This window comes from Capra hircus, chromosome 4 (genome assembly GCF_001704415.2).
Source record: "Capra hircus breed San Clemente chromosome 4, ASM170441v1, whole genome shotgun sequence".
In the NCBI taxonomy this organism is placed as follows: domain Eukaryota; kingdom Metazoa; phylum Chordata; class Mammalia; order Artiodactyla; family Bovidae; genus Capra; species Capra hircus.
This window is the reverse complement of record NC_030811.1, coordinates 15,267,694-15,285,782: the sequence shown is the minus strand read 5'-3', so window position 1 is coordinate 15,285,782 and position 18,089 is coordinate 15,267,694. Positions and strand designations below refer to the sequence as shown.

Genomic DNA, 18,089 nt, shown 5'->3' with positions numbered 1-18,089 from the left:
TCCCTTCAGGCTCTCGCCACCGGAAAACCTTTTCTGCATGTGCCTCCCACTTCACCTGTGTTGTGATCGGCTACAGAAGCTCTTTGTTCCTCTATGTGAAACCCAATCAAACACAAGCAGCTGAGTATAACAGAGTGGCATCACTGATGGTTTTAGTGGTGAACCCTTTTCTGAACCCTTTTATCTTCACCCTCCGAAATGACAAATTCACAGAGGTGTTTCGAGATGTCATGAAAAGCTGCTACCAACTCCTCAAGGATTAGCTGTGTCGTAAGGACCACGATGGACTCATCATCTTGGGCCTGAGTAAGCTGAGAGCTCTGATTCAAATCTGAAATAATCATTTTCATCATCAAATAGTTTATGATCTACAATGTGACTTTTAGCTTTTGAAAATTACTTCCATATTTTTCAGTGGATATATTCATTTATACACATTATTCTAGTTAAAGTACAAAATAAAATATTTATTTTTTCTCACAAAATAAATTTAATGCAACTTTTCTGGTGTTCCAGTGGTAAAGAATCCACTTGCCAATGCAGGGAAATAGGTTTGATCACTTGTCCAGAAGATCCAACATGCCACAGGCAACTAAGCTTGTATACCACAACTACTGAAGCCTCTGTGCCCTAGAGCCTGTGCTCTGCAAAAAAGAAGCCATGACAATAGGAAGCCTGAGCCCCAGCTAGAGTAGCCCTGACTCACCCCAACTAGCAAAAGCCTTGTGCAGCAAAAAGACCCAGCATGGCCAAAAAAATAATAATAAATAAAAATAAAATAAATACATAAAATAAAAAAATTAACAACTAAAAATATAAAAGGTGTTCATCATTATTAAAAATAGCACTGAGATATCTGAATGGGAAATGTGTAGAAAAGTGTCATTCATTCTCTGACAACTAACTGACCTAAAAGTTTGAATCTAGGTGCTGGGTCATCTTCGCCTATATTGTCCCGTATTTCTCTGGTTTTCTCAAAGCCTCAGATTCCCATATGATTTCCATGAGTGATGCCACGTCCAACTCCAGGGTTTAACCTTTTCTTGAGGCTTCTGGCCCAAGGTGCAACAGTGATAGTGCCTTCCTGGAGATTTTCTCAACCAGTAGTTGTAAGAGGAATTCACACCTTACCAACATCAAGGTTGAATGTGTTAATACAGACAAGTCTCTATCTATTATGCTAGAAGCTGGTGAAAATAGGAAATGGAAAGTTGTCTCTAGGAAATGGATCAGAGGATTCAAGCAGATGGGGAGAGGGACATTGATGTTCCATCATTCTATTTGATTTTTGACTATGACTTGTGTTCATTTTATGAAAAATGCCAATTGTTTTTGCAAACGTATGGCTGAACAACATCACTTGGACATGCATGCTGGAGAGAAGGGAATGGGCCATGGCATTAACACATTGGCAGTAGAGTAGGTGGCAGATCCTCTCTGTGGATCTCTGACCAGGATCCATAAATATGACCGAGGGTGTGTGGTCCAGAGAGGGCAGAGATCATCTGGGAAAGATGGGCTTCTTGTAACCCTGGAGATGAAGAGACAATCTGGACAGAAGTCCATTTGGCCACTAGGTTTTTGACAAGCGTCTTGAATCCACTGGTGAGTTCACAGCTTGGGGGTGGCTTAGGCTCTGTAGGGATCCATGTAGTCAGGCAGAAGCACATAGCAGCTGTGTTGGCTGATTTTGACTGCTGGGAACGTGTGGTAGTGGGTAAGGAAGGTCCAGGGAGTAAGGCAGCTTAGGTGTTGAGAAGCTCCTGACTGGGAGCTTTCAATTTTGCCCACTGCACAAAACATCCATGGTCTCCAACTTGCTTAGCCTCAGGTGGGAAGAGTGGAAGTTTTTTCAGCTTTTCCTTAACTATATCCCTGGTGTGTCTCTGAACCTGTGCAAATTTTTTCCTCAGTGAATAACAATCCTTGAGGGTAGACAAGGAAGAGGAGGAAAGAGGCAGACAGAATGAGAGGCAGAGAGACAGCAAGATTCCTCTTAGCACCATTATTTCTGTACTTTAAGTTTCTGTGCTTGGCTAGGTATTCCTCATTATGAGTGAAGACAGCAGAATCAGAATGTCTCCCAAGCATTGCCTTGTATTAGCCATGTAGGGGTGGTGGTTGATGCCTGAAGGGCAGGAGACCTTTTAGTCCTTCCCCTTCTCTTGAAATGAATGTCTTAGAAGCGATTCTCCTCTTCAAGGAGAGAATAGCAATGCATCTCTTTGGGAAGCCTGAGCTGGGCTGGCTTCTCAAACAAGGAGTAAAGTGAGGCAGCTGCAGAGTAGATCAGCTGTACTTCAGATCATCCCTCCATAGCAAAGAGCAGGGTGAGGATGCGCAGTGCTGGGTGTAGGCCCAGCCTTCTGCATAAGAGACCCACAACCCTGCTCCCTCTTCATCTCTTCTTTATGCCACTTCTCAGTTTGTAAAGGGTCTGTGGCAAGAGAGATTGCAAGTTGAGTGGACACTGCTTTAGAAAAGAGTGAGTGGAGGGAAAGCTAGTCAGGTTGTGCATTCTTTATCTATTGTATTGTTCTTTAATCTACTTATTGATATATCCATTGAATAGTATTTATAGAGTACACATTTTGTCAGACTCTCTTCTTATCACTGTTGTGATACTAGAATGCCAAAGAAGGTGCCTTCAAGGTGCATAACTGTAATGTGGAATTTTGATGTTAAAATGATAAGTACAAATGTAACATGATTTGAGATGTTGATGAAAGCCGACAGAAAGAGAAATACATCCTAAAGAGTTTAGAGAGTGAGCTGTGTTTGTGTTGTTATACAGGTGATGATGTGTTAAAGGGATCGATTGAGCAAATATATGCATCTAGCGAGTGAGGAGCCAGGCAACTAAGGGACACAGTACCATCTGATTTGGTATCTTCTAACATTTTCCTTGCTCTAGGGCTCTCAACAAAACAGAAAAATCAGAGACAAGCAGATATGTTTTTGAGAACTTTACAAGTTGCTCTATGAAGCTGAGATGATGGCAGTTTGGTCCGCGGGACAAACTATCTATTTGAAGGTCTGGCTCCTTGCTGCAGCTAGAGATTTGGGACCCCAGAATAGAGAGGATGTTGCCTCTAAATTACAGCTGCTTTCTTTGTGTCCTGATCCTCAGATGGAGACTGTGTCAGACAGATGGGACATAGGGATCAAAGTCCTGAGCCTCTTCATTCCTTGGGACCTCTCCTCTCTTGGCATGTGATCACAAAAGGAAATATAATGTCAGAGCTTGAGGTCATCAGCTTGGAGCTGGCCAGGTTCTTCTTGCTTAGAGGAGACACATTCTCTGAAAGCACAGATGGAAGATATCTTTTTATCACAAGAAATAAGTTGAAGAAGTGGATAATCCATACTAGGGAGCTGAAACCATTTACCTCAGATTGAGTCTTGAACTCATGTGCTGGGACTCAGACCCAGCCAAAACACTCAGTACCTGGTTTCAGGACCTACTGGAGTTCAGGTTCTTGATGTCTCATCTCAGAAAGAATTTAGGGAGCGACAAAGTGATAAGTAAGAAGTGGATTTCTTTAGAGTAGAGAGAAGCACTCTCCACAGAGTGTGGGCCATCTCAGAGTGCAAGTCTGGCCACCTTGAAATAAGGCATGGTTAGCTTTTATGGGCTTTGTAATTTCATAGGCCTATGAGTGGGAGGATTATTCCAATTTTTTGAGGAAGGGATATAGAGTTCTAGGAGTTGGGCCACCACCCACTTTTTGATCTTTTGATGGTGACTTGAAACCATCACGGCACCTCTGGGTGTGCCATATAGCTTTCTGATTGAGGATCAGTTCATTTCAGTCACTCAGTCATGTCCGACTCTTTATGACCACATGGACTACAGCACACCAGGCTTCCCCATCCATCACCAACTCCCGGAGCTTGCTCAAACTCATCAAGTGCATCAAGTTGGTGACGTCATCCAACCATCTCATCCTCTGTTGTCCCCTTCTACTCCTGCCTTCAATCTTTCCCAGCATCAGGTTCTTTTCCAATGAGTCAGTTCTTCACATCTGGTGGCCAAAGTCTTGGAGCTTCAGGTTCAGCATCAGTCCTTCCCATGGGTATTCAGGACTGATTTCTGTTAGAATTGACTGGTTTGATCTCCTTGTTGTCCAAGGGACTCTCAATAGTCTTCTCTAATACCACAGTTCCAAAGTGTCGATTCTTCAGTGCTCAGCCTTCTTTATGGTCCAACTTACACATCCATACACGACTACTGGAAACCACAGCTCATTTTCAAGGTCTAGTCAAAGTCGACTTGTCTTCCATCTTGGGCCCATTTGATTCTAATCCGTTTATATTGTGTCCTTAAGCTATGTCATTCTATGTCATTCTTTCAAAAGTTGTGCCCTACCCCCTCTCCTCCTGTTAACACTCTCAGCAGGGCAAACTCAGAGTCCTAACCAGTGGACCACAGGGAATCCCAGGGATAGTTTCTTAAATCTGTTCACATACAGCACTTTTTTCAGGACGTGGACAAAAGAGGCACAGAACACAGTTTACAGTTGATTATGGTCGCTTCCCTGATGGTTTCAGTAGTTATTGTTTCCCTAATGGTTCAAGTAGTTATTCCTTTCCTCAGTCCTTCACCCTCAAAGTGACAAGGTCGTAGGAGCACTTTGCGATGGAGTGAGATGATGTTGTCCTCTCCTTTCAAGGAGATAATTGCAAGATAATGGTCTTGACTTCCTCAACTCCTCCCCCTCTGTCCTATGAAATAACCAGGCATCTGCAGCCCCCAAAATATTAGTGTGAAATATTAGTCTGCCATCTTCTTGATCAATCGGCTTTCCAAATCAAGTATTCCTTGCCTGAACACGTTGTCTCTTGGTTTCTTGGTCTGTCCTGTGGTGAGCAGACTGATGTTGGACTAGTTAACAAATTCTAGGTTTGACTCTTTGCTAGCTCACCAAATTTGTACTTACTGATTTAATTTTCCTTTCATCAGCAAGTCAGTTCATAACCTTGTTTTACGTTTGTTTCTACTGAAAAACATATTGCTTAATATGTATTACTGATTCACTAATATTGACACACAGCCAAGAGACTGTAACTCATGCCTGAAAGAAGTTTATCCAACAGGCATTTTAGATGATGACGCTTGTTTAATACTTATCTAGGCTTCCCTGGTAGCTCAGCTGGTAAAGAATCCACCTGTTGTGCAGGAGACCCTGGTTCAATTCCTGGGTCGGGAAGATCCCCTGGAGAAGGGATAGGCTACCCACTCTAGTATTCTTGGGCTGCCCTGGTGACTCAGATGATAAAGAATCTGCCTGCACTGTGGGAGACCTGGGTTGGGAAGATCCCCTGGAGAAGGGACCGGCTACCTACTCCCGTATTCTCACCTGGAGAATCCTCACAGAGGAGCCTGGTGGGCTACAATCCATGGGGTTGCAAAGAGTCTGACAAGACTGAGCGACTAAGTATAGCACAAGCTTGTTTTCCCCATTAGGTACCTAACATTATTCCTGCACTTAGCACCAGGAGATCAGCATTTCAGCATTATGTTTGAGAGCCATCTTAAGCAGCAAAATCACCAACAAAATGCAAAGAAATGCCAAAACATGTTGCTAATTAGACAGCACAAAATATATTTATTTTATGGTATAGGAGCTGCAACAAGAAGGCAGGGTTGTTGCCTTTACCTCAGTTGAGAACTGTGCTCCAGGTGGCTTCAATTTTTCCTATGAGCATACATGCCCATATTGATTAATGACCTTGAATGTGCTTGGAATTTTGATTTTGGAGCTACACATGATTTTTTGTAGATGAATGAGTAGATATAGGATGTGTGAATGATTTGACTACAGCATTCTCTTGTTGGGTTTATTTGTTTTGTGTCACTTGAGGTAATGAATTAAACTACTATGAACATTAAAACAGATCTTTGTGAGCATGTATTTTCAGTTCTTAGGTAAATACCCAGGAGTAGAATTGCTATGTCAAGGGGGTAGGTATATCCTTAGCTTTAAGAAGCTGGCAGAATCTTTCCTAATGCATTGTATTAGTATACACTCCTTTCTACTTCTGAAGTGTCTGTCTGGCTCCTGTGGCCTTAAACAACACTGGAGGGGCCTCTAAGGTCAATGAACCATGGCCTGAATTAGAGAAGCTGCCGCTGCAGTAGAGGCTCTGAGAGAAAATACCTCCCTCCCTCTGATTTCCTCCTGTGCCAGCAGCCTTGCTTCACATTCAAAGAACAGTCAGGATAGGAATGATGATTGGAGCTCAGAGGCTAACAGTCAGTAACTGGGACAGTGGTGGCCTGGGCAGCTGGCAGCACAGTTCCGGTGGAGATGAGCACCTCTGGGATGTGTCTTTCATTCACCATGTAGTTACTGACTCCTTGTATGTTAGTATCATTACTGGGAACTCACATGGTGAACACAGATATAAAAATTTCCTGCAACTTCCTGTGGAAATCTGTTGTGCTGGCCCCAATAGACTCTCATTTCAATAGATTATAGATAGATACAACTTTTTGGTGGGTGATGGATATCAGCTAAGATATGTAATATGATTTAGGAAGCTATTACTGTGGAAATGTACATGTTGCAGGTGAAGGTATTTATTGCAGCATCATTATACTGGTGAAAAACTGGAGAACATGCCATGTTCTTGAGCAAGGTACTCAATAATTACATGGCGGTTATTTTCATAAGGAGAATATTTATTTAGTAATCACTTGAAATGTGAGAGAGTGCTAACATAGAAAGGTTTCATATGCAAATAAACACAAACATAAATATATAACAAAGAGAAAGTAGCAAGGCATTATGTTGGCTAAACTAGCAAGTAAAGTCCATATAAAGATATGCATGTGTATTATAGAAAATTTTGTGTGGACATAATAGAAATTAATCATAGTATTTACATGATGAATAGGAGAATCGTACACTGGTGAGGGGGAATTTGTTTTCTATTCCTCTATAAAATTTTATTTTCTAACCAGGAGTTGTTTTAAATGAAAGTTGTTCTTAAAAAGGTAAATATAAATACTATAAATGTAATTTTACTATCTTACTCAGCATCCCGGCTGCTCTCAGTTTTATATACTATTAACATTTGTGGGAGTCCTGTATATTGCTCCTTCTGCCTGTACGTCTCACTTCAGGCAGGTCAGGAAGGTGCCCTGGTAGCGTTTGGCACGTAAGGGAATATACGAATGAACCGCACAGTTGGACTGTTTGCAGGGTGGAGAGCCTGGAAGGGTCTGTGGCATTCACAGGCTGTGGGGTTAGGGTGCATGGCGGTTTCTCCCTCGTCTTTCCCTCTTCCCAGGTTCCCATATCTGTGGTCAGAGTATCTGGTAGGTGGAATGCAGAGATCACCAGGAAAAGATGGGGTTCCTGGGGACTGGGATGAAGGAAAACTTTTGACAGAGGCTATTTGGTGGCTGTTGGGTTTTGATATGTTTGAGAGCCAGTTGAGGTGTCTTCTGTTTGTGGGTCACTAGGCTCTGCAGGGCTGAATGGAATCAGGGAGACACAGAAAAGAGCAGGGTCTGGCGATTTTTTTACTTTTGATGACAACCAGGACTAGGGGTCTGAGGAGAGGCCAGCTGGGTGCTGAGAAACACCTTGCCCCAGAAATGTCAAGTTTGCCCATTTAGAACTTTTCCATGTTCTAAACTTGATTAGCCTCGAGAGGAAAAGGGAACAGTTTCTCTGACTCTATTTTCACTGATTCTCTAGGGATCCTCTGAACTTGACAGATTTAGTTAATCAGTGAATCAGTCTCTCTGGGGACAGACAGGTGAAGGAAAAAAGGAGAGAAAGACATAGAAAGCCATGGTTGGGCTCTCACAGCACTTTGATCACTAGACTTTCCCCTAAGGTGCTGTTGTGAGGTGTTCCCTTGTTCCCTGAGTGTGGAGAGAGCAATAGTTTGCTGTGACCAAAGGCCTTGCCCAGCACTCGTCAAGCAGGGGCACCCAGGGCTGACCACAGAGCCATAGAACTTTGCAGTCCAGTCCCCTTCTCTGGAGGTGAGTGTCTGCCAGTGGTTCCCCTCTGTGAAGGAGCTAGCAGGAGAGGACGAGGATAGGAAGTTCTGGGCTTTGCTACCATGTAGAAGAAAGACACCTGGAACATGAAGAATGGATTAAGCGAGCTGCACGGTGAACCCATTTCCTTCAGAGCAGAAAGCACATTTTGCTGTTCTGAGTGCTGGCGACAGAGCTCTCTGACATTACCTGCGACCCTGCTCTCTCATCCCTCCCTGTTTCTTCTGTGTATGCTTCCTGTTCTGTAGGGGATCCCCAGGAAGAGAGGCCACAGATTGACCAGACATGTCCTCTGTAAAGAGTGAAACAGAGTCCTATCCTGTAAGCAGAAGGAAAAGCATGTCAGGATGGATACTCTTTGTTCATTCATTAACCTGTCTGTGACTCATTCACTGATTTATTTAGTGAATAAATATTAAAAGCGTACTTGTTCACACTGTGTCAGGCTCTGTTCTAGGCACTGGAGGTGTCACGGTGAACAAGGAAGAAAACAGTCTTCATGGTAGTTCAATTTCAGCTTCTGGTGAGAGCTAATAAGGGGAAAATACAGCTTCAAGAGAGAACAAAGTGTGAAGAGGCACATGTGTAGCTTTAGAAAGTCTGGAAGAGCCACAGGATTTGAGACCTTAGAGCAGTCAGCTGCAGGTGGTGAGGGCCTTGCGGCTACTGCTGCTGGTAAGTCGTTTCAGTCGTGTCCGACTCTGTGCGACCCCATAGACGGCAGCCCAGCAGGCTCCCCCGTCCCTGGGATTCTCAAGGCAAGAACACTGGAGTGGGTTGGCATTTCCTTCTCCAATGCATGTAAGTAAAAAGAGAGTGAAGTCATTCAGTCATGTCTGACTCTTAGCAACCCCATGGACTGTCGCCCACCAGGCTCCTCCGTCCATGATATTTTCCGGGCGAGAGTACTGGAGTGAGGTGCCATTGCCTTCCTCAGGTGAGGGCCTTACCTTATTGAATTATCCAGTGGAGCTCAGGATGATCCTTTTTGATATTTTCTGACAGTTTTCCTTATTTGTAGGACTCAGGAGACAATAGAGGACTTAGATGAGCAAATGTGGCCTGGGGACGTTTCCACACCTCCTATAGTACTCAGATAATAATGGGTTGAAGTAGGGATGCACTGCACCTTTGGATGTCTCTTCTTCCTAGAGCTAGAAATCTGAAACCCCAGAAGGCCAGCAGTCGCTACCATTAAATCATAGCTCTTTTGTAGTTTCTGGTTCGAGATTATGCAGTAGGGATGGGAGTGATGGAAGTTGGCAAAGACAGTCCCAGCCTCTTCACTCTTCCTGTTCCCCTACGTTCTGCAGTCCCCTGGTGACAAGAGGAACCATCAATCTGAGCTGGAAATCACTAACTAGGTTCTGCTGAGGCTCTTCCTGTTAGGAGGAGACACACTGAGTGAAATGGGAGAGAGAAAGGGACTTTTTTCATAGGAATAAGGAGGAAGAAATGGAGAGCTCCCTCCAGGGAGGCTGCTGCCCAGAAGTCAGGAAAAGACTCAATAGTTTGTCTCAAAACAGCTCTTGTCTTAGGCCATCGCCCCATCTCCCTGCCTGTCATCCTTCCCAAGAGGCAGAAATGATACAGACAACTGAATTGAAATCTTTAAGGGGAAGATAAGGCAAATGAATCTGCATTCAAAGGAAGGAAGGAGAAGGAACCATGTCTCAGTGAGACTGACTAGGAATACTTTCTTGTAGCTGCTGAGGTGCAGCAGTTATCTCAGGGCATGGATGTCAGAGAGAGATTAGGACACTTGGAATGGAAGGGTCATGATGTAAGTAGTATGTCGTGGCCAGGGAATTAGACAAGGTGGTGAGGGATGGTGGCAGAGCTGGAGTCCAAATGTCCAGTGAATTGAGAGACAAATGTGATTCTTGGTTTGGTGTGTCCTTATAATGATACTGGTGATTATTTCTTATCTTACTGGAGAAACACACTTATCTTCATATATTATATATTTGTTGTTTTTCAGTCACTAAGTCATGTCCGACTCTCTGTGACCCCATGGACTATAGGCCACCATCCTCCTCTGTCTGTGGGACTTCCCAGACAAGATCCTGGAGGGAGTTGCCATTTTCTTCTCCAGGCGTCTTCCTGGATCCAGTATCTAACCTGTTTCTCCCACGATGGCAGGCATATTCTTTACCACTGAACCACCAGGGAAGCCCACATATTGTTTATAAAACATTTAACATCAACTTTGTACCGAGAATAGTGAAATATGAACCCAGCTGGTCATTCTATGGAGCCTGAAAGAGCAAGAGATGATATCCTGTCAACCTGTGAATGTCTTTAGTGTGTTGAAATTAGCAGCACGTTGTCTCTCCTTTGCCCTCCAGATTTCAAAAAGAGAAGAAGCACCCAGCTAAATGTTGAAAAATTACTCTAGCACCACGGAATTTTATCTCCTTGGTTTCCCTGGCTCTAAAGAACTACGTGATATTCTTTTTGCCACTTTCTTTTCCTTTTACTTGGTGACAATGGTGGGAAATATCCTCATTATTGTGGTTGTCTGTGTTGATAAACGTCTGCAGACCCCCATGTATTTCTTCCTGGGTCACCTCTCTGTCCTAGAGATGCTGACCACAACCGTGACTGTCCCCTTGATGCTCTGGGGTCTGCTACTTCCTGGGATGCAGGCAATATCCTTGACTGCCTGTTGTGTACAACTGTATCTGTACCTGTCTTTGGGAATATCGGAGTTCATATTATTTGCTGCGATGGCTGTGGACCGTTATGTGGCTGTCTGTAACCCTCTGCGGTACATCATCATTATGAACAGCCACACCTGTCTCTGGGTGGTAGTTGTGTCCTGGGTATTTGGCTTCCTGTTTGAAATCTGGCCAGTCTATGCCACGTTTCATCTTACTTTCTGCAAATCAAATGTGCTAGATCATTTTTACTGTGACCGAGGACAGCTATTCAAGCTATCATGTGATAATAGCTTTTTCACTGAATTTATTCTTTTTTTAATGGCCGTTTTTGTACTTTTTGGTTCTTTGATCCCTACAATTGTCTCCTACACCTACATCATCTCCACCATCCTCAAGATCCCTTCAGGATCTGGCCGCTGGAAAGCCTTCTCTACATGTGCCTCGCACTTCACCTGTGTCGTGATCGGCTACAGCAGCTGTTTGTTCCTCTATGTGAAACCCAAGCAAACGCAGGCCGCTGAGTACAACAGGGTAGCATCACTGATGGTGGTAGTGGTGAATCCTTTTCTGAACCCTTTTATCTTCACCCTCCGAAATGACAAATTCATAGAGGTGTTTCGAGATGCCATGAAAAGCTGCTATCGACTCCTCAAGGCTTAGCTGTTGTAAGGACCGCCATGGATTCATCATCTTGGGCCTGAGTAAGCTGAGAGCTCTGATTCAAATCTGAAATAGTCATTTTCATCATCAAGTAGTTTATGATCTATGATGCAACTTTTACCTTTTAATAATCACTTCCTTATTTTTCATTGGATATATTCATTTATACACAATATTGTAGTTACAGTGGATACATTCATTTATACACATTATTCTAGTTAAAACGCACCTTGCAAAATAAATTTAATAGGACTTACCAGATGATCCAGTGGTAAAGAATCCACCTGTCAATGCAGGAGACCTGGTTTCAATACCTGGCCGAGAATATCCAACGTGCCATGGGCAACTAAGCTTGTGTACCACAAATACTGAAGCCTCTGTGCCCTAGAGCCTGTGCTCTGCAAAAGAGAAGCCATCACAATAAGAAATCTGAGCCCCAACTAGAGAGTAGCCGTGCCTCACCCCAACTAGCAAAGCCCGTGTGCAGCAAAAAGACTCAGCACAGCCAAAAAAATAATAATAAATAAAAACAAAACAAATAACATAAAATAAAGAAAATAAATTTAACAACTAAAAATATGAAAGATGTTCATGGTTTTTAAAACAACGCTGAGATATTTGAATGTGAAGTGTGTAGAAAAGAATCAGTTCTCTGACAGCTGACCTAAATGTTTGAATCTAGGTGCTGGGTCATCTTTACTTATATTATCCTGTGTTTCCCCGTTTTCTCAAAGCATCAGCTTACCATACGATTTCCATGAGTGATGCCAAGTCCAACTCCAGGGTTTAACCTTTTCTTGAGGCTTCTGGCCCAAGGTGCAACATGATAGTGCCTTCCTTGAATTTTTATCAACCAGTAGTTGTAAGAGGAATTCATGCTTTACCAACATCAAGGTTGAATGTGTTAATACAGACATGTCTCTATCTATCACACTAGAAGTTTAGTTTGTGAAAATATTTAGCTCTAGGAAATGGCAGAAGACTCAAGCAGATGGGGGGAAGGACACTGATGTTCCATCATTCTATTTGATTTTTGACTATGACTTGTGTTCATTTTATGAAAAATGGCAATTGTTTTTGCAAATGTAATAATAAATATTTCAGATGTGATTTTGCAGTTTTACTTACCATCTCAGCCATTCTCACTTTTATGTAGCATTTTTGGGATTAATTTTGAATGTTTTTTAAACCTTTATCCCTCCATCCTAGCAGCTGAGATTTTTGAGCAGGGCTCCAAAACCCAATCGCATTTGAGGACCTAGAGGGAAACGTACGGCTGAACAACCCCACTTGGAATGCATGCATGCTGGAGAGATGGGAATGGGCCAGGGCATTAACACATTGGCGGTAGAGTAGGTGGCAGATTCTCTCTGTGGATCTCTGACAGGATCCATAAATATGACCAGAGGGTGTGTGGTGCAGAGAGGGCAGAGATCATCTGGGAAAGGTGGGCTTCTTATAACCCTGGAGATGAAGAGACAATCTGGACAAACCATTTGGCCACTAGGTTTTTGACAAGCGTCTTGAATCCACTGGTGGGTTCACAGCTTGGGGGTGGCTTATGCTCTGTAGGGCTCCATGTAGTCAGGAAGAAGTACATGGCAGCTGTGTTGGCTGATTTTGACAGCTGGGAATGTGTGGTAGTGGGTAAGGAAGGTCCAGGGAGTAAGGTGGCCTGGGTGTTGAGAAGCTCCTGACTGGGAGCTTTCAATTTTGCCCACTGCACAGAACATCCATGATCTCCAACTTGATTAGCCTCAGGTGGGAAGAGTGGAAAATTTTCAGCTTTTCCTTGACTATATCCCTGGTGTGTCTCTGAACCTGTGCAAATTTTTTCCTCAGTGAATAACTATCCTTGGGGGTAGACAAGGAAGAGGAGGAAAGAGGCAGAGAGAATGAGAGACAGGGAGACAACCTGATTCCTCTTAGCACCATTATTTATGTACTTCTTTAAGGTTCTGTGCTTGGCTAGTTATTCCTCCTCATGAGTGAAGACAGCAGAATCAGAATGTCTCCCAAGCATTGCCTTGTATTAGCCAGGTAGGGGTGGCAGTCGATGGCTGAAGGGCAGGTGACATTTTAGTCCTTCCCCTTCTCTTGAAATGAATGTCTTCCAAGTGATTCTCCTCTTGAAGGAGAGAATAGCAAAGCATCTCTTTGGGAAGCCTGAGCTGGGCTGGCTTCTTAAACAAGGAGTAAAGTGAGGCAGCTGCAGAGTAGATCAGCTGTTCTTCAGATCATCCCTCCATAGCAAAGAGCAGGGTGAGGATGCGCAGTGCTGGGTGTAGGCCCAGCCCTCTGCGTGAGAGACCACAGCCCTGCTCCCTCTTCATCTCTTCTTTATGCCACTTCTCAGTTTGTAAAGGGTCTGTGGCAAGAGAGATTGCAAGTTGAGTGGACAATGCTTTAGAAAAGAGTGAGTGGAGGGAGTGCTAGTCAGGTTGTACATTCTTTGTCTATTGTATTGTTCTTTAATCTACTAATTGATATATTCGCTGAATAATATTTATAGAGTGCCGGGAGCCAGCGTGAGGAACTCCGCCCATGGCAAAGGTCATGAGGAAGGAGGCCTTGGCATACGCAAAGGTGGGATCAAGCCTCAGGAAACCCCCCGTTCCCGAGCATCTGCCCCCCAAACCAGAGTCTGCCTACTTTACTGTTTTATGCTCTCACCTACACCTCTGACTTTATGGGGGGCTCTCCCCCATCACCTCTCTCGGAGGAGTTAACCTCCTGCTCCAGTTAATAAAAATTCCTGGGCGTGACAAGAGTGTTTCAACTTATGAACTCCTCTGAAGGTTATCTAGCCTGCCTGTACAGGTTCGTCCAGCCACATGTGATTGTTTACAGCCTCCCAACTGTGAGAGGCACAAGATGTTTTAGACTTACTAAAGGCAGATTCTTTTAGGAAGTTAGAAATTATTAGTATAGTGGGTTAATTAGGAATTGTATTGGTGAAGGGTTTTTCATTTGTTGAGCCAATATATGCTGCTAAGTCTCCATATTCCCTGCCCTTATAATGAATATATAACTAGCATATAGGAGAAATAAGTCTTAACCTTTAGATTAATCATGTTAACCTTCAGTTCAGTTCAGTTCAGTTCAGTCACTCAGTCGTATCTGACTCTTTGCGACCCCATGAATCGCAGCATGCCAGGCCTCCCTCTCCATCACCAACTCCCGGAGTTCACTCAGACTCGCATCCATTGAGTCAGTGATGCCATTCAGCCATCTCATCCTCTGTCACCCCCTTCTTCTTCTACCCCTAATCCCTCCCAACATCAAAGTCTTTTCCAATGAGTCAGCTCTTTGCATGAGGTGGCCAAAGTATTGGAGTTTCAGCTTTAGCATCATTCCTTGCAAAGAAATCCCAGGGTTGATCTCCTTCAGAATGGACTGGTTGGATTTCCTTGCAGTCCAAGGGATCTCAAGAGTCTTCTCCAACACCACAGTTCAAAAGCATCAATTCTTCAGCACTCAGCCTTCTTCACAGCCCAACTCTCACATCCATACATGACTACTGGAAAAACCATAGCCTTGACTAGATGGACCTTAGTCAGCAAAGTAACGCCTCTTCTTTTGAATATGCTAACCTTAGGCTAAGTAAATTTCTTTCTTAATTGTAGCCCACTACACCCTCACCCTATAGGAATGCAACTTTATCTGGTACCTTTGGAGAGTGGTGCCTGGTTTAAGAAAAATCACCCCTGGAATATAAGTTTTTTGGTTATCAGAAAGAAAGGATCATAAAATGTCAGCAGGCCTTATAGCCAGAAGATGATGTAAAACCCCTAAGACCTTTATGTATACTTTTATATGAAGCACCTGATTTTGATAAAGGTCAGAACTGCTGACCCCCATGTGACTTTAAAATTTCCATTTGTCTCTATGTGTAACAAAAGGTATATAAACAAACCTAAAAATAAAGAAATCAGATCAGTTTCTGGAAAGACTGATTCCCCCATGTCGTTCTTTCTTGTTCTCCGTTTTTCTGGCTGAATTTCCATCTGGAGTGTGGGTGCTTGCCAAGCCTGCTAATTTTGCCCTGGCATATAAGTTCCACGCGAGAGGGAGCCCAAGGCGGCTCACCCTTCAATATTCAAGTGGGCGCCGGTGGCCTGCGTAGGTGGTGCAAGCTTCTTGTCTCAAACCTTTATTGGTATCCCATGTAAACCAAGTTATTCAGCCTCTTTTTCTCCACTAATTTTCCTACTATGCTATTTCTTTCTAATCTCCCTCTATATCTTTAATTAAGCAATTAATTCCTAGGACCCTGACTCCGTCCCCACTTCGAATTACCCTGGATCCACCAGGGCTGGACCCCCGCAATAGAGTACACATTTTATCAGACTCTCTTATCACTGGTTGTGACACTAGAATGCTGAAGAACGTGCCTTCAGGTACTTAATTCTAATGTGGAATTTTAATGTTAAATGATGAGTACAAATGTAATATGATTTGAGATATTGATGGAAGCCAACAGAAATAGAAATACAGCCTAGAGAGTTTAGAGAATGAGATTTTGTATGTATTGTTATTCCAGCAATGAGACTAAAAGGGGTTAATTGAGCAAAGGTATGCATGTAGCGAGCAAGGAGCCTGGCAACTAAGGAACACAGTACCATCTGGTTTGGCATTTTCTAGCATTTTTCTTATGCTAGTGAAAGTGAAAGTGAAATTGCTTAGTTGTGTCTGACTCTTTGTGACCCCATGGACTATAGCCTACTAGGCTCCTCTGTCCATGGGATTTTCCAGGCAATAGTACTGGAGTCGATTGCCATTTCCTTCTCCAGGGGATCTTCCCGACCCAGGGATTGAACCTGGCTCTCCCACATTGTAGACAGACACTTTACCATCTGAGCCACCAGGGAAGTCCCTAGGGCTCTGGACAAAATAGAAAAGTCATAGACAAGCAGATACATTTTTGGAGACTTTACAAATTGCTCTATGAAGCTGAGATGATGGCAGTTTGGTCCGAGGGACAGAGTATCTATTTGAAGGTCTGGCTCCTTTCTTGCAACTAGAGATTTGGGAACCTCAGAATATAGAGGATGTTGTCTCTAAATTTTCACTGCTCTTTTGTTTCATGATCCCCAGATGGAGACTGTGTAGGATAGATGAGACATAGGGATGAAAGTCCTGATCCTCTTCATTTGTTGGGACCTCTCATCTCTCATGGCATGTGACCACAAGTAGAAATATAATGTCAGAACTTAAGGTCATCAACTTGAAGCTGGCTGGGTTCTTCGTGCTTAGAGGAGACACATTCACTAAAAGCACAGATGGAGGAAGACTTTTATCACAAGAATAAAGTTGAAGATAATGGATAATCCACACTAGGAAGCCAGCTCCCCAGAAATAAGGGAATGATTCAATACTCTGTGTCAAATTGTCTTATGGAAATGTCCTTGATAGGCACAGATTCTCAACAGCACCCCTAAAGTGATACATAAAACAGGTAACAACTTTAAAATGCATATAATCCAAATGAAGCCTGAGTTCAGTGGATACAAAGAAATGAAGTAACCATGTCTGGGTGGGATTTTCAAGGCAAACTTTCTTTTGTTTTGTATGCATCATGGGGCTTGCAGGATCTTAGTTCCCCTACTGTGGATTGACCTGGAAACCCTGGCATTGAAAGCTCTGAGTCCTAACCAGTGGGACCAACAGAGATTCCCAGAAATATTTTCTTAAAACTGTTAATATACAGCAGTTTTTTCAGGATGTGGACAAGACTGGCACAGAACACAGTTTACATCCAATTACAATACAGTGGTTTCCCTGATGATTTCAGTAGTTATTTCTTTTCTCAATCCTTCAACCTCCAAAGTGACAAATTCATAGGAGCACATCAGGATGGAATGAAACTATGTTGTAGATGTTCATTTCAGGAGATATTTGCAAGATAATTGTCTTTACTTCCTCAATGCCTCCTCCTAACTGTCCTATAAAAGAACCTGGCATCCACACCCCTACAAAATGGTTATTTTGAGACATTAATCTGCCATCTTCTTGGTCAACCGGCTTTCCAAATAAAATTGTGTTCCTTGCCTCTATACCTCATTTCTTGGCTATGTTGATTAAAAAGATACACAACTTGAGAGTTGTCAGTGAGTTTTATTTGGGGCAAAATGAGGACTGAAGCCCAGGAGTTAGCACTTCAGATAGGTCTGAGAAACCTCCAAAGAGGCAGTGAGGGAAGGTCATTAAATAAGATTTTGGTGAAGGGGCAGTTCAGTGCAATCAAATGCTTACTTTACAAAAGGTTTTTTGCTAGTCACGAGGATCTGATTTCACCATGATGGGATTTGCTGCTTTCCTAAATATGAAGAGATGCAAGGATTGGGATCTTGAAATTAGTTCCTGAAAATATCTATCTAAAGACTTGTTCCATTGGCAAAATGCTGTTAGCCTTTGCCCTGCTTCATTTTATACTCCAAGGCCAAACTTGCCTGTTACTCCAGGTATTTCTTGACCAGTCAATCATAAAGGAAATCAACTCTGAATATTCACTGGAAGGGCTGATGCTGAAGCTGAAGCTCCAATATTTTGGCCATCTGATGCGAAGAGCCAACTCATTGGAAAGGACCCTGATGCTGGGAAAGATTGAAGGCAAGAGGAGAAGGGGATGACAGAGGATGAGATGGTTGGATGGCATAATTGATGCAATGGACATGAATTTGAGCAAACCATGGGAGATAGTGAAGGACAGGGAAGCCTGGTGGGCTGCAGTCCATGGAGTCACA

The 18,089-nt window shown here is 43.2% G+C and overlaps 1 protein-coding gene across 1 annotated transcript; it reads left to right on the top strand.

Annotated features, from left to right (window-relative positions):
- On the top strand, positions 10,399–11,343 carry LOC102180188 (olfactory receptor 9A4-like). Its single transcript, XM_005679614.2, has one exon. It carries the CDS (start codon positions 10,399–10,401, stop codon positions 11,341–11,343), a length of 945 nt encoding a protein of 314 aa, XP_005679671.2.